The 20,011-nt window shown below is 36.2% G+C and overlaps 1 protein-coding gene across 3 annotated transcripts in view; it reads left to right on the forward strand.

The window, feature by feature from the left end:
• Window positions 1-20,011, forward strand: part of MED13L (mediator complex subunit 13L) — a 291,102-nt gene that overhangs the window by 24,773 nt on the left and 246,318 nt on the right. For all 3 annotated transcript variants that reach the window (XR_003902583.1, XM_029922323.1, XM_029922324.1), the window contains exon 2: window positions 10,674-10,911. Coding sequence is in view for 2 of the 3 variants with exons in the window: in XM_029922323.1 (XP_029778183.1) it covers window positions 10,674-10,911 (238 nt within the window). In the remaining variant the exon portion in view is untranslated. The remainder of the gene's footprint in view (window positions 1-10,673; window positions 10,912-20,011) is intronic.

Below are 20,011 nucleotides of genomic sequence, written 5' to 3' on the forward strand. Positions count from 1 at the left end.
CTCTCAGAGACCCCAGTTCCATGCTGCCTTTTGTCCAATGTCTGGAAACAGTAATTTCGTATTTTTTGCCTAGTTGTTTATGGTAGAAGGACAGTTATGGTGCTTCTTGTATTTTAAATATATCATATTTGCCTATGTGTGTTATCTTACATCCTAGTTCAGGAGTCCCGTCCCCCTCCCCCCCAGGGGTGGGGAATCAGAGAGTAGTTATTTCAGGCTTACAGGTCAGTCTCAGTTACAATTGGGGTTGTAGCGTGGAAGGAGCAACAGATAGTATGTAAATAAAGTGGGCAAAGTTGTTTACTAATAAAAATATTTGGCCAACCTATGGGGTATAGTTTGTCAGCCCCTTGAACTACTTGACTGAGATACAAATGACACTAGAGACATAAAATCTTATGATTTGGAAGGGAAGAATCTTTAAGACTCGTATTTCAATTTTGAAAGGAACTTTATAAATCATTGTCCAACCAACCCTTTGATGTCTGAAGCCACATCCAGTATCAACAGCTTCTCCTTAACATCTCGTATGTATGATTCTCAGGGATCTCAGCCAGGGATTCTTTGAGAAAGCTGTCACTGTTGTTGTTTTAATCATCAGTTTTTCCATTTGATTCTCTGCTACCACTTGGGTCTGTGCTGAGCAAATCTAATTCATCTTTCTCATACGAGTCTTTCATATAAATTGAAGACTTCATAAATTTCTTCAGAATGTTAACCCCATATTAAATTCATCCTGCCTACTAATTCCACTATGGCTTTATTCTTTTAATTTTTGTTGCCATGTTTATTTGCTTGAAAGTATTGAATATGAGGCCATAGAGCTTCTATCTAGCTTTATGACATGTTTAGATTTCCTCATCAACCTAGCCCTTCATCTGTTAATTTGTTCCAGTTTATCTAGATTTCTCTTAAAGTGTGGAACTGGGAGCTGAAGGTGGTATTGACTACTGACTTGGCTGTGGAAGATATGTTGCTTAGGATCTAGATCTGTGCTCTTATTAGCGTAGCTTAAGATGGAAGTAACTTTTTTAGTAGCTATGTCACATTGCTTAAACTTCTCATCAAAGGAAATCTTTGAGCCCTTTTCACTCATACTTCTGCTAACCCAGCTCCCTACTTTTTTATTTTTATGTTATTAAACTAATATTGGTAAACTGAGAGCTGAAAAGGAAATTACAATTTAGGGAAAAGGTTGTTATGAATCAGCAAAAATGTACATATGTTAGAAAACGTCTTTGATATTCAGCTTCATTTTATGAAGAGTCATACTGCATTTCTCACAACATGGAAATGACATGTTAGATGGGAGTCCTGTGGGAGGCTCAGTGTCTTCTTGTCCTCAGCGCTTCTGCAGAGGGAATCCTGGGCAGGCTGCTTAGGTAAAGGTAGGAAGAGTGGAAGACTCAGGTGGGAGGAAGCATGCAGTTAAGTATGTCTTTGGTTAATCGAAGTTTTCATAGTCTAAAAACAGAGAAAGGAAAGACAACAGCACAGAATTTTAACACATGGTAAATAACCTCTTGGCTTTTGCAACACAATTTATGGGATGCTGAATTATTCGTAAATTAGGAGTTTGGTAGAATCAGTCTATAAAGTAAGTATAATGATTTTCCAATATTAGTAGTAATTTTTGTTGGCATTAAATATATTTTACTACATTTGATCAGTTTTTCTTTTTTAAAAATTAGAGCTGTAGGGCGCCTGGGTGGCTGTTAAGCATCCGGCTTCGGCTCAGGTCATGATCTCATGGTTCATGGGTTCAAGCTCCGCGTCAGGCTCTGTGCTGACAGCTAGCTCAGAACCTCGAGCCTGCTTCAGGTTGTGTCTCCCTCTCTCTCTCTGACCCTCCCCTGCTCATGTTGTCTCTCTCTCTCTCTCTCTCAAAAATAAAATTAAAAAACCCATAAAAATTAGAGGTGTATCCTTACATAAGAATCAGGGGCGTCTGGGTGGCTCACTCAGTTAAGCATCCAGCTTTGGCTCAGGTCATGATCTCGCGGTTTGTGGCTTGAGCCCTGCATCAGGCTCTGTGCTGACAGCTAGCTCAGAGCCTGGAGCCTGCTTTGGCTTCTGTGTCTCCCTCTCTCTCTCTGACCCTCCCCTGCTCATGCTGACTCTCTGTCTCTCTCTAACAACAACAACAAAAAAAATCAAATGGTTCTGCAAGGTTTATATGAATAATATTTTATTCCTCTGCTCCTGGCCCCTATTTTACCTTTCCCATAGGCAAACACTTTCATCCCCTTTTGTTGATTATCTTGATTCTTACTTAAGTGTTTTAAAATACTAAGCTTGCAGTTACTTTTAAGGTTTTCAAATTCTGGATCTTTCATTATTGAAGATGAGGATTTAGCTTATTCTCTCTGCCCCCTACAAATACTTTTCCCATCTTTCCGTTTTAACAAAATAGTTACATGGTAATTTAAAGTAGTTTGTTATTCAGTGTTAACATTCATTTGATTGTATTATTGTATGGCTGAGCCATATAGTATACTCTGATTACTTTTTCTGTGTAATTTGAAGATAGTAATTACCTTTTTTCTCTATTTGACTGTTTCCTATTCTGTGTATTTTTAATTAACTCATCCCCATAGTTTTTGCCTATTGTCTGAATCTCCTTTTAAGACTTACAAATATGTTCTGTCATTTTCATCTTGAGACAAGACCTGTTGCAGTCTGGATTGGTTGCCCTCCACAGTGATGCCCGGTTGACAGCCTGTAATCATCTGATCACTCCCTGGTGTTTAAGGAATTCATTCTCACTCCGTCCCATGTGGGATCGATTTCCTGAATCTCATGGCTTATTTGGTTTATTCCCTCCTTTTGGAGATAGAGTACATCTCCAGTAGCTTCCTGAAAAAGGGTGCTTTTTTTCCTTTTTTTTTTCTTTTAAAGTCTTGCGTATTTAAAGATGTATTTATTCTACTAAACTTGATAGTTAAGATTGGCAAAGGTAACTAGATTGGAAATAGTTTTCTGTTAGAATTTCGGCTTTTTTGTACCATTGCCTTGCTTCTGATATTGTGAAGTCAGAAATCATTCTCATTCCTGATCTTTGTGATCTCTTTATACTGTATGGAAGCTTTGAGGACCTTCTGTTTGTCTGCAGAGAGTTGAAAGTTTACAGTATGCCTTCCTTGAGTCTCTTAATCTATTGTCTGGGTATTTAGAGAGCCCTTTTAATCTAGAAATTCACATTCTACTTTTCTCAGAAATTTTCATGAATTATTTTATCAGTTATTTCCTTTTTTTCATTTTCTGTATTTTTTCTTACTTATACCTCTTGTATTTGGTTTTGAACTTCCTGTGCTGCTTGCTCCTCTAATTTTTATCTCCCTCATCTTCCCTACTTTTCAATTTGTATATTTGCTTTACAGTTTGGGGAGATTTCATAAACTTTATCTTCCAGCCCTTTTATTGAGTTCTCTCATTTTTGGCATCATTATTTAAAATGTTTCAAGAGCGTTCTTTTGAGTTTTTTTGTTTTCTTCTGAGATAGTGTATAGCTGTCTTATTGTTTTATTTTAAGTTTTTCTTTTAATGCTTATTTATTTTGAGAGAGAGACAGAGAGCGTGAGTGGGGGAGGGACAGAGAAAGACACTCACATAGAATCTGAAGCAGGCTCTGGGCTCTGAGCTGTCAGTGCAGAGCCTGATATGGGCTCGAGCCCACAAACTGTGATCGTGACGTGATCTGAAATCAAGAGTCCGATATTAAAGGAACTGAACCACTCAGGTGTCCTCAAATAGTGCAACTATTAAAAAAGAACAGTACATGGGGTGAGATCAAGCCCTGGGATTCTCTTTCTGCTCTCTCTTCCCTTCCTTGTGTTTGTGAGTGCACTTTCTCTCAAAATAAGTTTAAAAATGGTCGCAATATTTATCTCTTTGAGAATGTTAATGGTAGATTAAAATTTTTGTAACGTCTCCCAGTATAGTCTGTTTCTTTCAAGTTACTTTTCTGTTTGTTTCTATTTGTTTCTTTTTGTCTCTATTGTTCCTTCATGGTTTTCCTCAATTGTTTAGCAATTCTGGGTTGTCTATTCATGCTTGGGAATGGTGGACTGATGAGTATGCGAGTGACTTTTGTTTGCTGTGTGCTTCACTGATCTGCTTGGGATTCTTTCGTTGGGGGAACCCTCTGATGTCAATATTCTGAGGTCTTTTCTCTTGAGCTGGTTAGATTTTCCAAAGAAGACTTTTTCCAGATGCCTTTCTCTGGCGGGGGGGGGGGGGGGGGGGGGGGGGGGGGGAGGAAAGACTGGTTGCCAGCTTTTCTGGGTGCTGAGATGGAAATAGTGGGAGAGGGTGGTTTTTTACTTTAATTTTGTACATGTTCACCTAATGCACTGTTTTCACTCTGGTTTCATGCCTTCAGTTGTGCCTGTGTCCCTCAGTCCAGATACCCTCTGTTTTTACTGGCCCCAGAGAATACCTTTCCGGTTGTTAGAGGGGATAAAAGGAGCAGTGGGGAGGGTGCCTGAGAGCTTGAGTTCTTGAGTGCTTTCTCAGCAGGCCTTCGTCCAGTTTTCCTTGTTTCATCTCCTTTTAACCCTCCTTCCAAAGATAACTGTATTTTTAATTCCTCAGTCTGAGGGGATTCTGTGCATAGTGGGTTTTATCTCCCCTTTCTCCACAGCGAGGATTCAGTCTTTTTTAGGCATTATAAATTTCTTTACCTCTTGAGCATCTGCTTCTTAGCTTTCAAAATCTTTATGCTCTCATCTTCTACCTATCATTGTGGTATTATGATTTAAGGGAAAAACAAAATAAACATTCTTGACTGGTGTTTTAGAGGGACTTAAGAGAGAGCAAAAGCAGATGTGTCTCTTTACCCTGGTGTCTTTACCTGGAGGTGATTAGTTGTGTTTTTACAGAAGTTTTCTATTATTCCTGATTTTTTTACTTTCTGTGACTCGAGTTGAGGGATGATTTAATATGTTGGTTATATTTTCTGATCTTGTAGAGTAGTAACCCTATCATGGGAGGTTGTGAGGTGAGGCAGAGATTTGTAATTATCTATTACATTCACGTCAGCCCCAGATGATCACAGCTGCCTTTTCTACACACCATCCTAGAATCCTGCTCAAGACTGATATTAAGATAATTGTTCTGTAGTTTGAGAAGTCTCTCTTTTACCTGTTTCTTGAAAATTCAAATCTTCTGGCAGCTCTCCCATTCCTACTGATCATTCTAAGGCATATAATTAAGGGTTCAGACTCATTTACAAGTTGCCTTTGTGAGTGGGATGTAATTAGCCTGGGCCAGGAGACTTGAACTCATTTATAGTATCTAGGTCAACCGTATCGCTTTACAGGTCAGGAAGCTGTGGTTCCCTGAGATGAGAGTAGATTTCCTAATATTATATAGGTAAATAGTTGAAAAACTAGGACTTGAACCTAGGTCTTCTGACCTCCAGCCAGTGTTTTTTCTATGGCGCTATACCCTGAGTTCATTCACACCAAGGATGTTACTTTTATTCTGATGGGTAACCACTGAATACAGTTCTAACTCTGAGAAGCCACACTGCAAGTATATACCTGGTGGTCTTGTGGGTTTTGATTGTGATGGGTCAGTGCAAATAAATGACTTCCACCTGGAGAATTTATCAGCTCATTTCCTATGTATTGTGTCTAAAGAATAGCACATTAAGAATCAATATAAATTTTCTTTAAATACATTCATGCTGTTAGAAACTGCATTTATCTTGATTCTGTTTTAATCTCTTTAATTCCAACCATTCTGAACTGACTATAGTGGTTTTCTATTTGGGCCATGGGAGTCTCTGCCAGTTAAGTACAATTTTCTGAGGACCTTGACTACCTGTACAGCAGATGCCAGCCATTGAGGAGATTTCCCGCCTGTCTTTCTTGCTATTATTCAAATAGTTATTTTCTTGGCTTGTTATACATACCCTCTATTTTCTTGGCTTGTTATACATACCCTCTAAAAGTTAGCTTGTGTAGATACAGCCTTATAGTGGTAACATGTAAAAGAAGGCATATAATTATCTAAGTGAAATAAAAAAAGTTTCTTCTATTCATGGGAGGTGTGTGGGCACTTTTGTACTAGTTTTCTTAATACCTCAGGAAGACTAAAGAAAGATTCATGAACTTTCTTAAATTAGAAAGTATGACCATGAGCTCTTGCCATTGCTAAATTGAGTTGATGACAGTTTCTTTGTACTATTTTATATCCTCTAGAGCTAATTTTTACCATTAGCCTTACAAAGCAGCATGGCAGAGTGGGAAAGAATTTATGCTGTAAACTCAGTTATGCTTTAAATTTAGTTATATTTGGGATCTGCCATTTGCTGCCTGTGTAGTTGTGGGAGGATTATTTAACCTTTCTGAATCCTAATTTCTTGACCTGTTTGTTTGTGAAGGTTAGAAATTATATGTGAAGACTCCTGTGGTGCCTATTATTGAATAGGTGATGTGTCGGTGCTGACAGTTGGGTTACTGTTACATACATGTGCATACTGGTTTTGTTCCTTGTATATTTGAATTCCATCTTTTGGATTCTGTATTTTAAAAATCATGTAATTTTAAGCTTAAATATGGTTATGGATTATCAGTGAGAAATACTGCATTTGGGATAATTTGCATCTAGAAATATTTTTACAGAGTTGCTTCACAATTTTGGAATCATTAGATAAAGGATTTTGAGCCTTGGAGATCTACACTTGTGTCAGAAATAGGGTCAATAGTAGTTTGTGTGGAATTGATTTTTAACTATAAACATGATCATGGTATAAGAGGATATGTATTAGTCTAATTGAATATACATCCATGATAGGAATTTTCTTTTGGACAGTATTTCAGAATTACTGAGTTGTCTACACAGTGCGAATGCTGGAGGGGCAGAGTGAGAGGGAGACAGAATCTGAAGCAGGCTCCAGGCTCTGAGCTGTCAGCACAGAGTCCGACATGGGGCTAGAACCCACAAACCATGAGATCACGACCTGAGCCTAAGTCAGATGATTAACCAACTGAGCCACACGGGTGCTCCTCCTTTTTTTCTTTTTTTTCTTTTTTTAAATGGTTGGTTATTTATTTTGGGAGAAAGCATATGTGTGCATGAGTCGGGGAAGGACAGAGAGAGAGTGGGGGAGAGAGAATCCCAAGCAGGCTCTGCACTGACAGTAGGGCTAGAACCCATGAACTGTGAGATCATGACCTGAGCGGAAATCAAGAATTGGACGCTTAACCCAGGCGCCCCTGAGTTGTCCTCCCTCTTATCAAACATCAATTCAAAATTTAAAGCTATGTCTTCGAACATTCACTTCCTACTTCATTATCTCTGTTAGGCTTAAATGGTGCTTCATTGTTAGATTTTTCAGTGAAGACTGGTATAATAGTATTTGATCTTAGCTTTAAGGTAAGGAATGAAATTGTTTTACCAATTTGACAATAAACTATTTAAAAAAATTCAGATAAAAAAAGAATGAAATAGTTTTAAATTAATGTGACATTATTTAGTTTTTCTGGTTGAATTAGTTATGAGGTGATTAAGTTTGTAGCCCTGTTGTGTCACTTGCATTTGTGTTCTATCACTTGCTAGAACAACGCCATAAAGAATATAGAGCAGGTGGCAGCCATCTCCCTTTATCACTGAGACCAGAGAAGACTGATAGGAAGTTAGTGCAAGTGCTGGAATTAGGAAATCATTCTCCTGATTCAAAGCCAAGTATTTTGTTTGCTAAACCATGCCGGATGTGACAGGTGAAAGTATTCTAGTGAGTAAATTGCTGTTGATAGATTTCTTGGGGACTCACTCACCTGATGTTCAAATCTCTGACATATCTTAATTTTCTAACCTTTTAAATATGGTTAATGTACATATTAGTGATTTATATTTATTGGTGTCTTTTATCTCTCCCCCAAGCACCCAGATCTTTAGACATAGAACACTAGCTTAGGTGATTATAAGAATAATTAGGGGCACTTGGTTGGCTCAGTAGGTTAAGTCTCCGGCTTCGGCTCAGGTCAGATCTCACGTTTGTGGGTTCGAGCCCCTGTGCAGAGAGCTAGCTCAGAGCCTGGAGCCTGCTTCCGGTTCTGTGTCTCCTTCTCTCTCTGCCCCTCCCCCTCTCATGCTCTGTCTCTCTGTATCAAAAATAAATGAAACATTAAAAAAAAATTAAAAAAAAGAATTAATTAGTCTTCTACTTAACTTTTCTGATTTCATCTGCCTCTTTAGTCTTTTTATTTAGTTTATTTCTTTGACATTTATTTAAAAATTGATGTTAGGCTTTCTGTTTTAAACACACACATACATACACATTGCTTTCATTTGAAGAAATAAAGGGTTTTTTGTATGATTGAAAAATGCACAAAAGATATGAACAAATAACTCAAGGAGAAATAGTACTGTTATTACTAGTAATGGTGGCAATATCATTTCTGTGTTTTGCCATATGCCAGGTACCTTCCTAAGCACTTACTGATTATACATACTTATTTAATCAACTCTGTGAATACTGTTATCCTCATTTTACTGCTAAGACAACAGAGAGACAAAGATTGGGTAACTTGCTAAGTACTTGCTACTTTTAGCAGCTAGAAAGTATAGGGCTGATATTCAAACCCAGAAAGGCAAGCCCCAGATTATACTTCTGATTAAATGTATGTATTAATTAAATGTATTAAAGATTTCCTTTGAGCTGAAAAAGGATTACATATTAGTACAGGGACATGTTGTATTAAATTGTCAGGTATTTAAGAAGATCTGCAATTTGGGAGGTGGTTATTTGTATTGGTGGCACTGTTAATTGAAAAGCTGTATGGTAGCACTCATCCATGAGTCTTAAAATATTCATATTCTTTGGTAATTCTACATCAAGCAGTCTCTCTTAAGAAAATAATCAGGAAAATAACAATATTCAAGGGTGTTTACCAGTTATAACAGTGAAAACGAAAGTTTGTCTGGTTGTTATGGGATAAATTATGTTTTCTCCAGTGAATACAAACGTATTATGCAAACATTAAAAACTGTTTTTGAAGAATAATTAATATATAAATATTTACAGTAAGTCAAAAACAGGATATAAAATCATGTTAATATGGTTCTAAATTAAAAACTACAGAAAAACAGGAAGAACATACCTTCAGATACTAATTATTTCTGATGTGATTATGGAAAACATTGCTGGTGTGATTATTTTACTTTTAATTTATAAGTTTTTGAACTGACTGCAATGTACGTGTAGTACTTTCATACTTAGAGAAAACAAAGTGGCATGAAAGGGAAAGCATAAGTGATGCCAATACCAGCCTTTACCAAGAATATTCATTAGAGAATAGATTTGCATATCTCATAATGTGAAGGGATAAGTCACTGAATGCCCGACAGTTTTAGTTTGGGTATTATTATTTTTGGAACCATTTTTTGAAGTAAAGCATTTTATGGGATTGAAGAAAGTTGATATTTTTTCTTAAATGTGTCCCATTCATTATCGTGATTGTTTTGGCACACTTGAAGTTTGTTTCAGTTATGTTAGCAGAAGATACGCTTTTTTTATGGTACTTGATTTTTGAGAAACAACTGCTGACAAAAACTGACTTTGTGGGGGTAGGGAGGGAAAGATGAGCAAGGATTGAATGTAAGGGGCACATGGATGCTTTTGTACAGAATTAAATTATGAATCCCTCTCATTGTCAGCTGCATTTATAGTTGTAGTTCATAGCTATTTAAATAAGGACTTCAACTTCTGTTTGTGTTGAACCATCTTTGAGTTTTAGCTGCTTAAGCTAAGATTTAAGAAATTTTAAAATGCAAATGTAGGTAATGGGATAAAGACCCAGGTTCTGCTCACAGCTGGTTTAGTTTCTATGTTTTAAAGTGTGTTTGGAAGACAAAAGACAAAACTACATTAGGGAATTGTTTTAGAAGCCAAGCTTTTCTCTGTGTTCCATGCTAAAGAACATGAATAAATTGCTGATAACTTTGCATCAGTTTTATTAGTAAGTATCTTGCTTTGGCGTGAATGGTGAAGCACTTTGGTGCTGCCTGCTGACTGCCTTCTTGATTAATAAGAAGGATTTAAACCAGCTTCTGGATGGGAAGAAGTTGAGGAGATCCTTTGAAAGAAATTATTTAAGTTTTACAGACTTATTTTTTAAACTCTTACCTGATTTCTTTTTTTTTTTAAATGTTTTTTTAATTTATCTTGTGAGAGAGGGAGAGAGAGAGAGTGAGCACGCATATGTGCACGAGCGGGTTAGAGGGGCAGAGATGGGGGGTCATGACCTGAGCCCAGATGAAGAGTGGGACGCCTAACCTGCTGAGCCACCCACGCATCCCTCCTGATTTCCAAGTATAATTTATGAATCAAATAAGAAATAATAGAAAGTAGCTGTTATATATAAGGACTTTATAGTAAATATTAGGTAAAAATGGTTCAATGGAAATAATCATTTGTGGTGATTTGGTATTTAATATAAAGAGCTGTGTAGGAATCTTGATTAGTAAGAAATGAATTTTTTCTCCTTTTAAAAATCAAGGAGGGTTGACAAACATTTTTCAGTGAGAGAAATCTTAGGTGAAGTTGAAATATAGTGAAAATATTTATTTTAGCAGATTTGCTTATCTGTATGGAAGCCTGTTTTTAGTGTTCTGTAAGTAAAAAGAAATATCAAAACCATTGTAATTTTCTTGTCTTTTTCCAGGCTGAACTCACGGGAATCAAATGGCGTAGGTACAATTTTGGAGGGCATGGGGACTGTGGACCCATAATTTCAGCCCCAGCCCAAGATGATCCAATCCTGTTAAGTTTCATCCGCTGTTTGCAAGCCAACTTGCTGTGTGTGTGGCGTCGTGATGTCAAACCAGATTGCAAAGAGTTATGGATTTTCTGGTGGGGAGACGAGCCCAACCTAGTGGGTGTGATACATCATGAACTGCAGGGTAAGGTTTTTGTTTTTTCTTAAAAACTGTTAACCATCATTTATTTTACATATATACATACATATGTGTATATGTGTGTGTATGTATATGTGTGTGTGTGTGTGTGTATATATTTTTAACAGTAGTAAATTTCAAAAAGAATATATTAAAACTTGCTGAGAAAAATTCAGGTGTTTAACGGGTGTGTCTCTCGAAAGGAACATCCATCCTCACTCTTCCTTCTTCTTTCTACTCCTGTTATGATTTTTCAGAGTCACTTGTTCTTTCCCAGTCATGCTAGGAACCAGAGCCTAGCATGTTCTGTGAAGCACTGTTATGAAAGGAAAATATTGTGTCCCCTGGGTGTTTTGGGGTGGAACAAGGCTAAGATTCACTGTTTTAAAATGATAGTAAGTTGTGAGTAATTAGCAAGTCCGTGAAATTAACAGAATTGTTTTTTCTTGGACTGTGGCTGTTGTGGTTCATTACCAACTGAACACTGGTGGAAAGTTGCAAAGTGATAATAGAAAGTTAGTACAAGCCTTATTGGAAAAGATGATGAGATAACATCGGACAGTATTTTGTAGAAAGATTAAAAAATCTAATCTGATTTTGATGTAGCAAGTTTTCCTTTGTTTTGTTCTGCTTTTTATATAATTAGGGGATTCCAGGAAATACTTGCTCTCCAGTGGTGTCTAATTTTTTAACTTCAGATTACATCTGATATGTGGAAACTTTGAATTAATAGAAGACTTTAATTATTCCAAGCTATTTTTTTTTGTATTTACCATCGATTTATAACCAGAGGAAATTTTATCAATATTCTTTGAATGTCTGGTAAAATTTTTTTACTTTGTTACCTAAATGCTTCCATCTAGTATGCTAAATAATTTTTCTAAATCAAGATTAATTACAATCCTTAGGGTTGTGTGTTAACTATTTTTGACTTAACTGTCTTAGAGCCAACTTTTATTATGTCCAAACTACTCTATATTTTTAGTTTGTGGTTGAAAAGTTTCAGATGTTTGAAATGTTTTGTTAATGTATTTAGTGTTTTTTTGAAAGGAAATGTGTAAAACTAACTTTAATGTGTATTTGAGGTTCTATTCTAAGGTGTCTGAATATGGCTAAAGAATTTCCTGCCAATTTTGCTTGATATCTTCCTACCTTTTCTTTGCAGCCTTTTTTTTTTTTTTTTTTTTAAATCTGTGATATCCTTTGCCACAACAGCCAGAGGGCAGTAAACCACAGTGGACTAATTGAGCTGTTTACCTTATGGTCCATTTGTCTATTCAACATGAACCTTTCTCCCTGTAGTTTCTAGAATGTTTGGTTTATAAATAAAAGAACCCAGTCTGGGTAGAATTGCTTACTTAGCTGGTTAATCAGCAGAATCTCAGACCTTACATACATATCAAACCTTATTTTATGTAGTTAGAAATGAACTCAGGTAAAATTAATTAGTTTAATCCACATCTGGATTCCATTTATCAGAATTTTTAAATATACCCCCAGAAGATAATTGTGACATTTATATTTGTCCATTTAAACAATAAAACATGTATTTTTATTCTAAAATTTTTATACATGTAGTAGAGGACTAGTGTTTTTTGTTTTTTCTTTATCCTTTATTTTTCATGATTATTTCTAATTCTTAATCTCCTTCCATTTCTCTACTCCATATCGATACCTTATGTTTTAACTTTTTGGTCTGCTCTTTATTTTTTAGCAGCACAAATTATCAGTTTATAATAGTGATGAAGCCAAACCCAACTGTTATTTAGACTTATTTACCTCATGTGTGGAGTAAAGCTGTTTGTCTGTACCAAAAAGCACATGATTAGAAATAACAAGTTACTGTGTTATTCTCATGGACTTTGGTATTGAGTTAACAAAAAGATGTAGGGTACTTAAAATTTTCATAGTTGCTTTAAATCACCCATGTATTTATTTCATTGATGTATTAAGCAAAGATTGACTTCTGTTTAAACTTTTTTATAAATCACAGTAATACTACCTTTTAATTAGAAAATTAGGAAAACAACTCTCAAATGAAGACAGTAAAAATCCCAAAGTCTAAAACAGAGTTGTAATGTTTGGTATTTTTATGTATAATCAGAATTGGTATCATACTGTTTTATAACTCTTTTTCACTTTACAATATATTGTGAATGTTTTCTCATGAGAATGATTATTTTTTACTTTTGTTTCCTATCATATTGAGTCTGAAAACAGTATAAACTGTTTATTCTCTTGCATGCTACCAGGAAAGTATTATAGTAATGGAACAGTCATAACTTTGTTAAGTACATTTATTCTTTTTGGTATGTCAAATTGAGGAAGGTTTTTAGATGAAAGCATGTGCAGTGTCCATCCCATAGGTAAAAGTGGTTGAAAAGGGGACTTGTATGTGGTTCAACCTAATTTTAGAAAGTATTTGAAACTTAATTAGAAAAATGAGTGGCATAAGGACAACTTTATTTCAAGCAAGGGAGAATATGACAGGTAGAGTGGTCATGAGAAGAAGGTACCAACTGACGATATTTTGGAATCGTTTTGTTCTTTCTTTAGATTTTTAAAAAATGTTTTTTATTTATTTTTGAGAGAGAGAATGTGAGAGAGAGTGGTCATGAGAAGAAGGTACAAACCAATTGACGATATTTTGGAATCGTTTTGTTCTTTCTTTAGAGTTTTAAAAAATGTTTTTTATTTATTTTTTGAGAGAGAGAATGTGAGAGAGAGTGTATGGTCAGGGGAGGGGCAGAGAGAGAGACACACACAGAATCCAAAAGAGGCTCCAGGCTCTGAGCTGTCAGCACAGAGCCTAATGTGGGGCTCAAACTATGCGATCATGACCTGAGCCAAAGTCGGATGCTCAACTGACTGAGCCACCCAAGAGCCAGCCCCTGTTTTGTTGTTTTAATATATGAAAGAGTCATGTCATTTCATTTTAGGTAGACTGCATTTTAACAGAGCCCTATAAATATGAAGCATGATGGTACCATTATTGTAACATTTTCTTTCTTTCTTTTTTTTTTTTTTTTTTTATTTTATTTATTTTGAGAGAGCCTGCATTAGTGAGGGAGGGGTAGAGAGACCGGGAATGAGAGAGAAAATCCCAAGCAGGCCCCAGGCGCACAGGGTTCCAACTCCTGAACTGTGAGATCATGACCTGGGCTGAAACGAAGAGTCAGATGCTTAAATCAACTGAACCACCCAGGTGCCTCAACATATTTTTTTTATAGGGACATTTTACTATTTCTTAAGATGCTTTTTAATTTTATTATTTGGTAGTTTCTTTGTCTTCACAGTATGCTCAAAAGAGCATACTACTAAGAAAGCTCACAGTGCAGCACAACACTAAAGCAACCGTCTTTGGTTTATTGTATAAAGTATTCCCATGGAAAATAATCCTGCAGGATTGACACACAGGCTAGCTTTAAAATATTAAATGTTTTATTTAAAAGCTTGAAGTAACTATGAAATAGTCTGAGAGAACACTAAAACACATTTATAGCCTGTTTCTGTCACTTGGATAAACACTTTTGGGTCCTTGTCTGCAGAATTGCTGTTTTTAGTGTATGACATAGTGGTTCAGAGTATGGGGTGGGTTTGAATCCCTGCTTAGTCACTTGCTAGCTGTGTATTTTTGGTCAAGTTAACTTCTCATTGCCTCAGCTTTCCTCACTGTGGATTGGGGTGTAAGGATAACAAAAATTAAATTACTTAGAACAGCACAGAGAAAAATTAGCCTAATGACAATTAACCTACACATCAAAAATCAAATATTTTGGCATTTTTTTACTGTTATTTATTTATTTTATTTTTTGAGAGAGACAGACAGAGCATGAGCAGAGGAGGGGCAGAGTGAGGGAGACACAGAATCCGAAGCAGGCTCCAGGCTCCAAGCTGTCAGCGCAGAGCCCGATACAGGGCTTGAAGTGTGAGATCATGACCTGAGTCAAAGTTGGATGCTTATCTGACTGAGCCACCCAGGTGCCCCTATTTTGACATTTTAAAAAATGATTGTTCTGTAGAATACTCCATGCTTGCTAATGTACCTCAACGAAAGTATACTTAAGGTTGGGGTAATAATATTTTTGAGTTTGAGTTTTAATATTTGGTTGGAATAACTGAGAATAATAAAATGTTAGAGCCTTGAAGATACCCCTCCCCGTACATATGAAAGTTGTCTAGGGGCACCTGAGTGGCTTTGTTGGTTAAGTGACTGACTTGATTTCGACTCAGGTCATGATCCCCAGGGTCATGGGATTGAGCCATACATCAGGCTTTGGGCTGAGTGTGGAGCCTGCTTAGGATTCTCTCCCTCTGCCGATCTCCCCTGCTCGCACCCTTTCTCTCTCTCTCTTCTTCTCTCTTTAAAATAAGAAAAAAGTTACCTAGATTCCTAGACAAAGAGTTTTATAATAAACCTTAAATTGTATTCTGAAGAATCAGAACTTTAAGGTGTGACCCTTGGATCTCTGTAAGGTAGGTTTGTAACTTTACTGCCTTCTCTGCTTAATGGTGTTGAATCAGGGCCCTGGCTGAACACAAATGTGTGTATATCCTTCCTTGTGGCCATGCTTGAGTACCTGTATCAGTGGGTCCAGCTATAGGGTTTTGATGTAATCTCTACACTTGATAAGTTTAAAGTCTACAAAGGGTCTAAGACAAGCACATGAATATGCACAATGCAGAGGAACACTATAAGTACATGTAAGAGAAATGTAGTAGATTGACTACTTTCTCAGTGGGCAGTCAGTCTCAGGACCAATGCACAAGTGTTTTCTAAACTTACAGCAGGAACACTGTGAGCCCTAGTGTCAAGGGTTGATAATTTCTTGGTTTCTCATCTGTTTATTCAACTTCTAATATTAGGCAAGAGTTGGGATCAGTCCTGGATATGTAAAATAAGTCCTTATCCTTAAGGAGCTCCTCACAGTGTTATTGGGGAGTTAGCAAGTGAATCCATAATTATTCTGTGGCGAAGCTATAAACGACTAAGTTATAGAATCTTGCAGAAGCATCAGATTCAGTCCTGGGGAACATGATGGGAAGCCCATAGGCTTAAGGTGCATCCTATTGGCTTAGTAGGCAATCTCCAGGTTGGCATGGACCTTGACGCAGTCAGAGTAAGTCGCTGCTACCAAGAGCCTCCTGGCAGAGAACAGATGGAGTGAAGAGCAGGCTTGTGTGGAGCTTAGAGTACTTGTGAAATAGTCGGGGGAGACAGACACTAGGCAGGTGGGCTGTGATGTGGAAAGCACTGAGGAAAGGAAGAGGAATTTGCATTGAATTTGATAGATTTTGAGGAATTGTTGTAGGTTTCTGATCAGGAAAGAGACAGAAGATTATATACAAAATGGATATGACCAGGAAGGCGATAATATTGTAATAAATTATTTTATTCTAAATTGAGCTATGAACTTAATCATTGTATTTAGTTTGAGTTACAGATTTACTTAAAAAATACCAATGATTGCATACTGAACTTTGTATTAATAGTCCTTGCCAATTTTATTTTATTATACCTTTGCTGTTTTTGCTTGACCAAATTTTTCCCCACATTTTCAGAGAATTAATTTAGAGAATTAATTTTAGAGATTGGAATTTTAGAGATTAATATAATATGCTACATTGACTTTTCCTAATCTGCTAGAGAAAATTATTTTATAAACACAATCTTCTGGCTATTTCAGTGCCTGTTAAGGTGGTGGTGGGAAAGACATGCTATCTTGAAACCCCAAAATGGTATACAGGGTAACTAAAGACTTCTAGGAACTAAAGATAGCTTGACCCAAAGCATTAAGAGTCCCTGGTCTGGGGAGTGTCTGGGTGGTTCAGTTGGTTGATCATGACTTTGGCTCAGGTCATGATTTCATGGTTCATGGGTTCTTTCTTTTAATGTTTTTATTTATTTTTGAGAGAGAGAGAGAGAGAGAATGAGAGAGAGAATGAGCAGGGGGGGCAGAGAGAGAGGGAGACACAGATTCTGAAGCAGGCTCCAGGCTTTGAGTGGTCAGCACAGAGTCCGAAGTGAAACTTGAACTTGTGAACTCTGAGATCATTACCTGAGCCGAAGTCAGACGCTCAAGTGAACTACCCAGGTCCTCCATAAATAGCCTTATCATTATTTGAAATTTTGCTTTTTGTGAAAGTAGTGATCCTTTTACATATTAAATGGGCAGGAATGAAGTTATTGTTTGGGTTTATTTTCAAGTATATGATTCTGGTGCTTTTGAAAACAGGTGAAAAACATTTTTTTGCATCATACAAGGTTTGTAGTATTTTACATATCAGCATTTATATGGAGATTTTATCAGCATTTATATGAGATTAAAACTGTACCTGAAGAGTAAATTGTAGTTTAAGTTTCATATCGGTTGTTGTTATGTATATAGTAGTAGTAGAAGAGTACATGTGTTTGTCGTGAGAGAGAACACTTTTAGGGAAAGCACATAATCAGTGGAAAATGGCAGCTAAGTTCTAAATAGTTCATGAACTAAGTATTTCTTGTTTTCACTGGATCTAAATTATTTAAGTCTGGATATAAAATTTCTGACTTTTAAACTAATTATACTGTGTTCTATTTTTTTATGTTTAGTTTTAAAAGAATTCGTTTGCTAAAGCTATAAAGTAGTAGTTTTCATTGATAATTATCCAAATGATTCCAGTGCATACTTAACTTAAATATTAGATTTAATAGAAAATCATAAATTATTTCCTTAAAAGAGAAAATGAAATACTTATTAATACTTAGATAAGCAGCGCATTTATATTGTAAAGTTATGGTACAAGTCAAAATTCTTTCAGATGAAGAATAGAAAGAGATCGAATGGATTAGATAGAATTATTAAGCTAGTCGTGTTTGCAATTGAGAGAACAAGCTAAAGTCTAACTGTGGAATGTAAATAAAATCGATGTGTTACCACAGGCAACTTACTGAACCATGTAATTAGCTTTTTCTATGAAAAATGAGACATTTATACTGAGATTGTGGTGAAATAGCATGTAAAGGGCTTATTTCTAATGATACGAAAATTAAACAGTTGGCAAAAAAATTATAATCTGAAGATCATTGCTTAAGGGAAAAGTTTAATCAGTTGATTTTTAGGGGAGATTCATGCTTTGGTAAGTATAGGCATTATGGCTTGATATTTTGCTTGATATAAAGTCCCCTACTTGTATAAAGTAAACCTAAGTGGAAACCCCCACTAATGAGGCATTAAAGTCACCACGGGAACAAGTAGGATTGAAGATTAACCTAGAACTAGAGAAACTGTTATTTGGTGTATTACAGTTCTTGTTCCCTTTCATATGAGTAATTTCAGTGATGAATATGTAGTGACTGATACAGGCGTATTTAGCAATTTTAAGGATAGCTTGTTTGACACCCCCCCTTATGTATGCTTTATTTCCAAATCTTGTTCCTTAATACAAAACTTGATGATTTAGAAGAGGTTCTTGTATATTACGGTGGTATAAAAATTTTTTTGCCTTGTAATATAGTTTCTTTTTCAAATTTCTTTTTTAGGGAGGTTGATATATAATATGAATGTAGCAAATTGGGGAAAAAGCTTAACTGTTAGTAGGATTTAATGGCCTAATTTATTGCAAAAAGAAACTATGTATTTGGATAGTAAAATTGAATGAGGTAGAAATATAAAATTATATGTCTTTGCTGCCCAATGTACAAGCAAATTCATTACTGACATGAATTTACAAGCAAATCCATTGCAGACACATTCAGATGGCATCACATCAGCTTAACTATTCACAGTTTTTATATAGGACGTGGGCTTTGCTAAGGAAGGAAGCAGGTGAACATGGATCTCCTCAGTCGTCACTGAGAGGACTCAGAGAACATCCTCTCCTGTTTATCCTGTTGAAATTAGCCAAAGGGAAACTGAACCTTAGAAAAAGCCCATGACTTAATCAGGCCACTAGTTGTAGAGGAACTGAGACCCATACTTTGTACCTTTTAAAATCAAAACCATTGTTTGGCTGCAAAACTATATATATAACATTAAATGGTATGATTGTGCCACATAAAATGAGCATATTAAGTTTACCAAACCATTTTAAGTAAAACCCGGGGCGCCTGGGTGGCTCAGTCGGTTAAGCCTCCGACTTCGGCTCAGGTCAGATCTCACGTTCGTGGGTTCGAGCCCCGCGTCGGGCTCTGTGCTGGCGGCTAGCTTGGAGCCTGGAGCCTGCTTCTGGTTCTGTGTCTCCTCCTCTCTGCCCCTTCCCCTCTCATGCTCTCTCTCTGTATTAAAAATAAATAAAACATTAAAAAGAATTTAAGTAAAACCCATGTAACTATTCCAATCTATTTATATCAAATCAAATCTATATCCTGTACTTACAGAAAGAGCACTGGCTTGCATAATACTGGACAGAGGACCTATCGTTTTTGGTTTTAAATGTTTTCTGTGAAACTTGGCAAGTGTTGGTTCCAGTAATGTCACCTCATAAACATTTAGTCTACAAAGCACACAACTGAAGATAAAGGGAGAGTAAAAAAAAAAAATCATTTTGGAGTCACAAAAACTTGACATGAGTATGACACATTTGAATATTTAGACTTAAAGGAGATTAGCATTTACTGCTATAAAATATCGTATTGAAGTAACTTTACATATTTGTTGTCATTAAGAGGTCTTTCCTCCCCCCCTCTCTTTTTATTGATCTGTTTTTACAGGTTCAGATTTTGATAAATCAGAAATACACAGTAAAAAACAGGGTAACTATTGGGGGAAGTAGGAGGTAGTTGTTGAGGCTACCATTTAGTTATGTTGCTTGGTTTCCTACCTGTTTACAGCATGGGAGGCTCAACCTGTTTATAGATGCCTGTGCATCTATAATCATGAGTGATTGTTTGAAAAAGTATTTACAAGTGGTTTCTGTTTTGTTTTCTGATGCTTGATCAAATGGTAGCTAGAATTTGATATATAGCTCTACTCAGCTTATCTTTTCAAAAAAATCTTAATATAGAAATAACACATAAATATGCAACTTCTCCTCCCCCCCATCCCAGACGTTCCCACTAGTTTGGAAATCTGTTTTAATTACTAGAGAATTATGAAATTAAATTCCATTGCTTTGAGTATTTTGT

Source organism: Suricata suricatta, chromosome 14, assembly GCF_006229205.1.
Source record: "Suricata suricatta isolate VVHF042 chromosome 14, meerkat_22Aug2017_6uvM2_HiC, whole genome shotgun sequence".
Taxonomy (NCBI): domain Eukaryota; kingdom Metazoa; phylum Chordata; class Mammalia; order Carnivora; family Herpestidae; genus Suricata; species Suricata suricatta.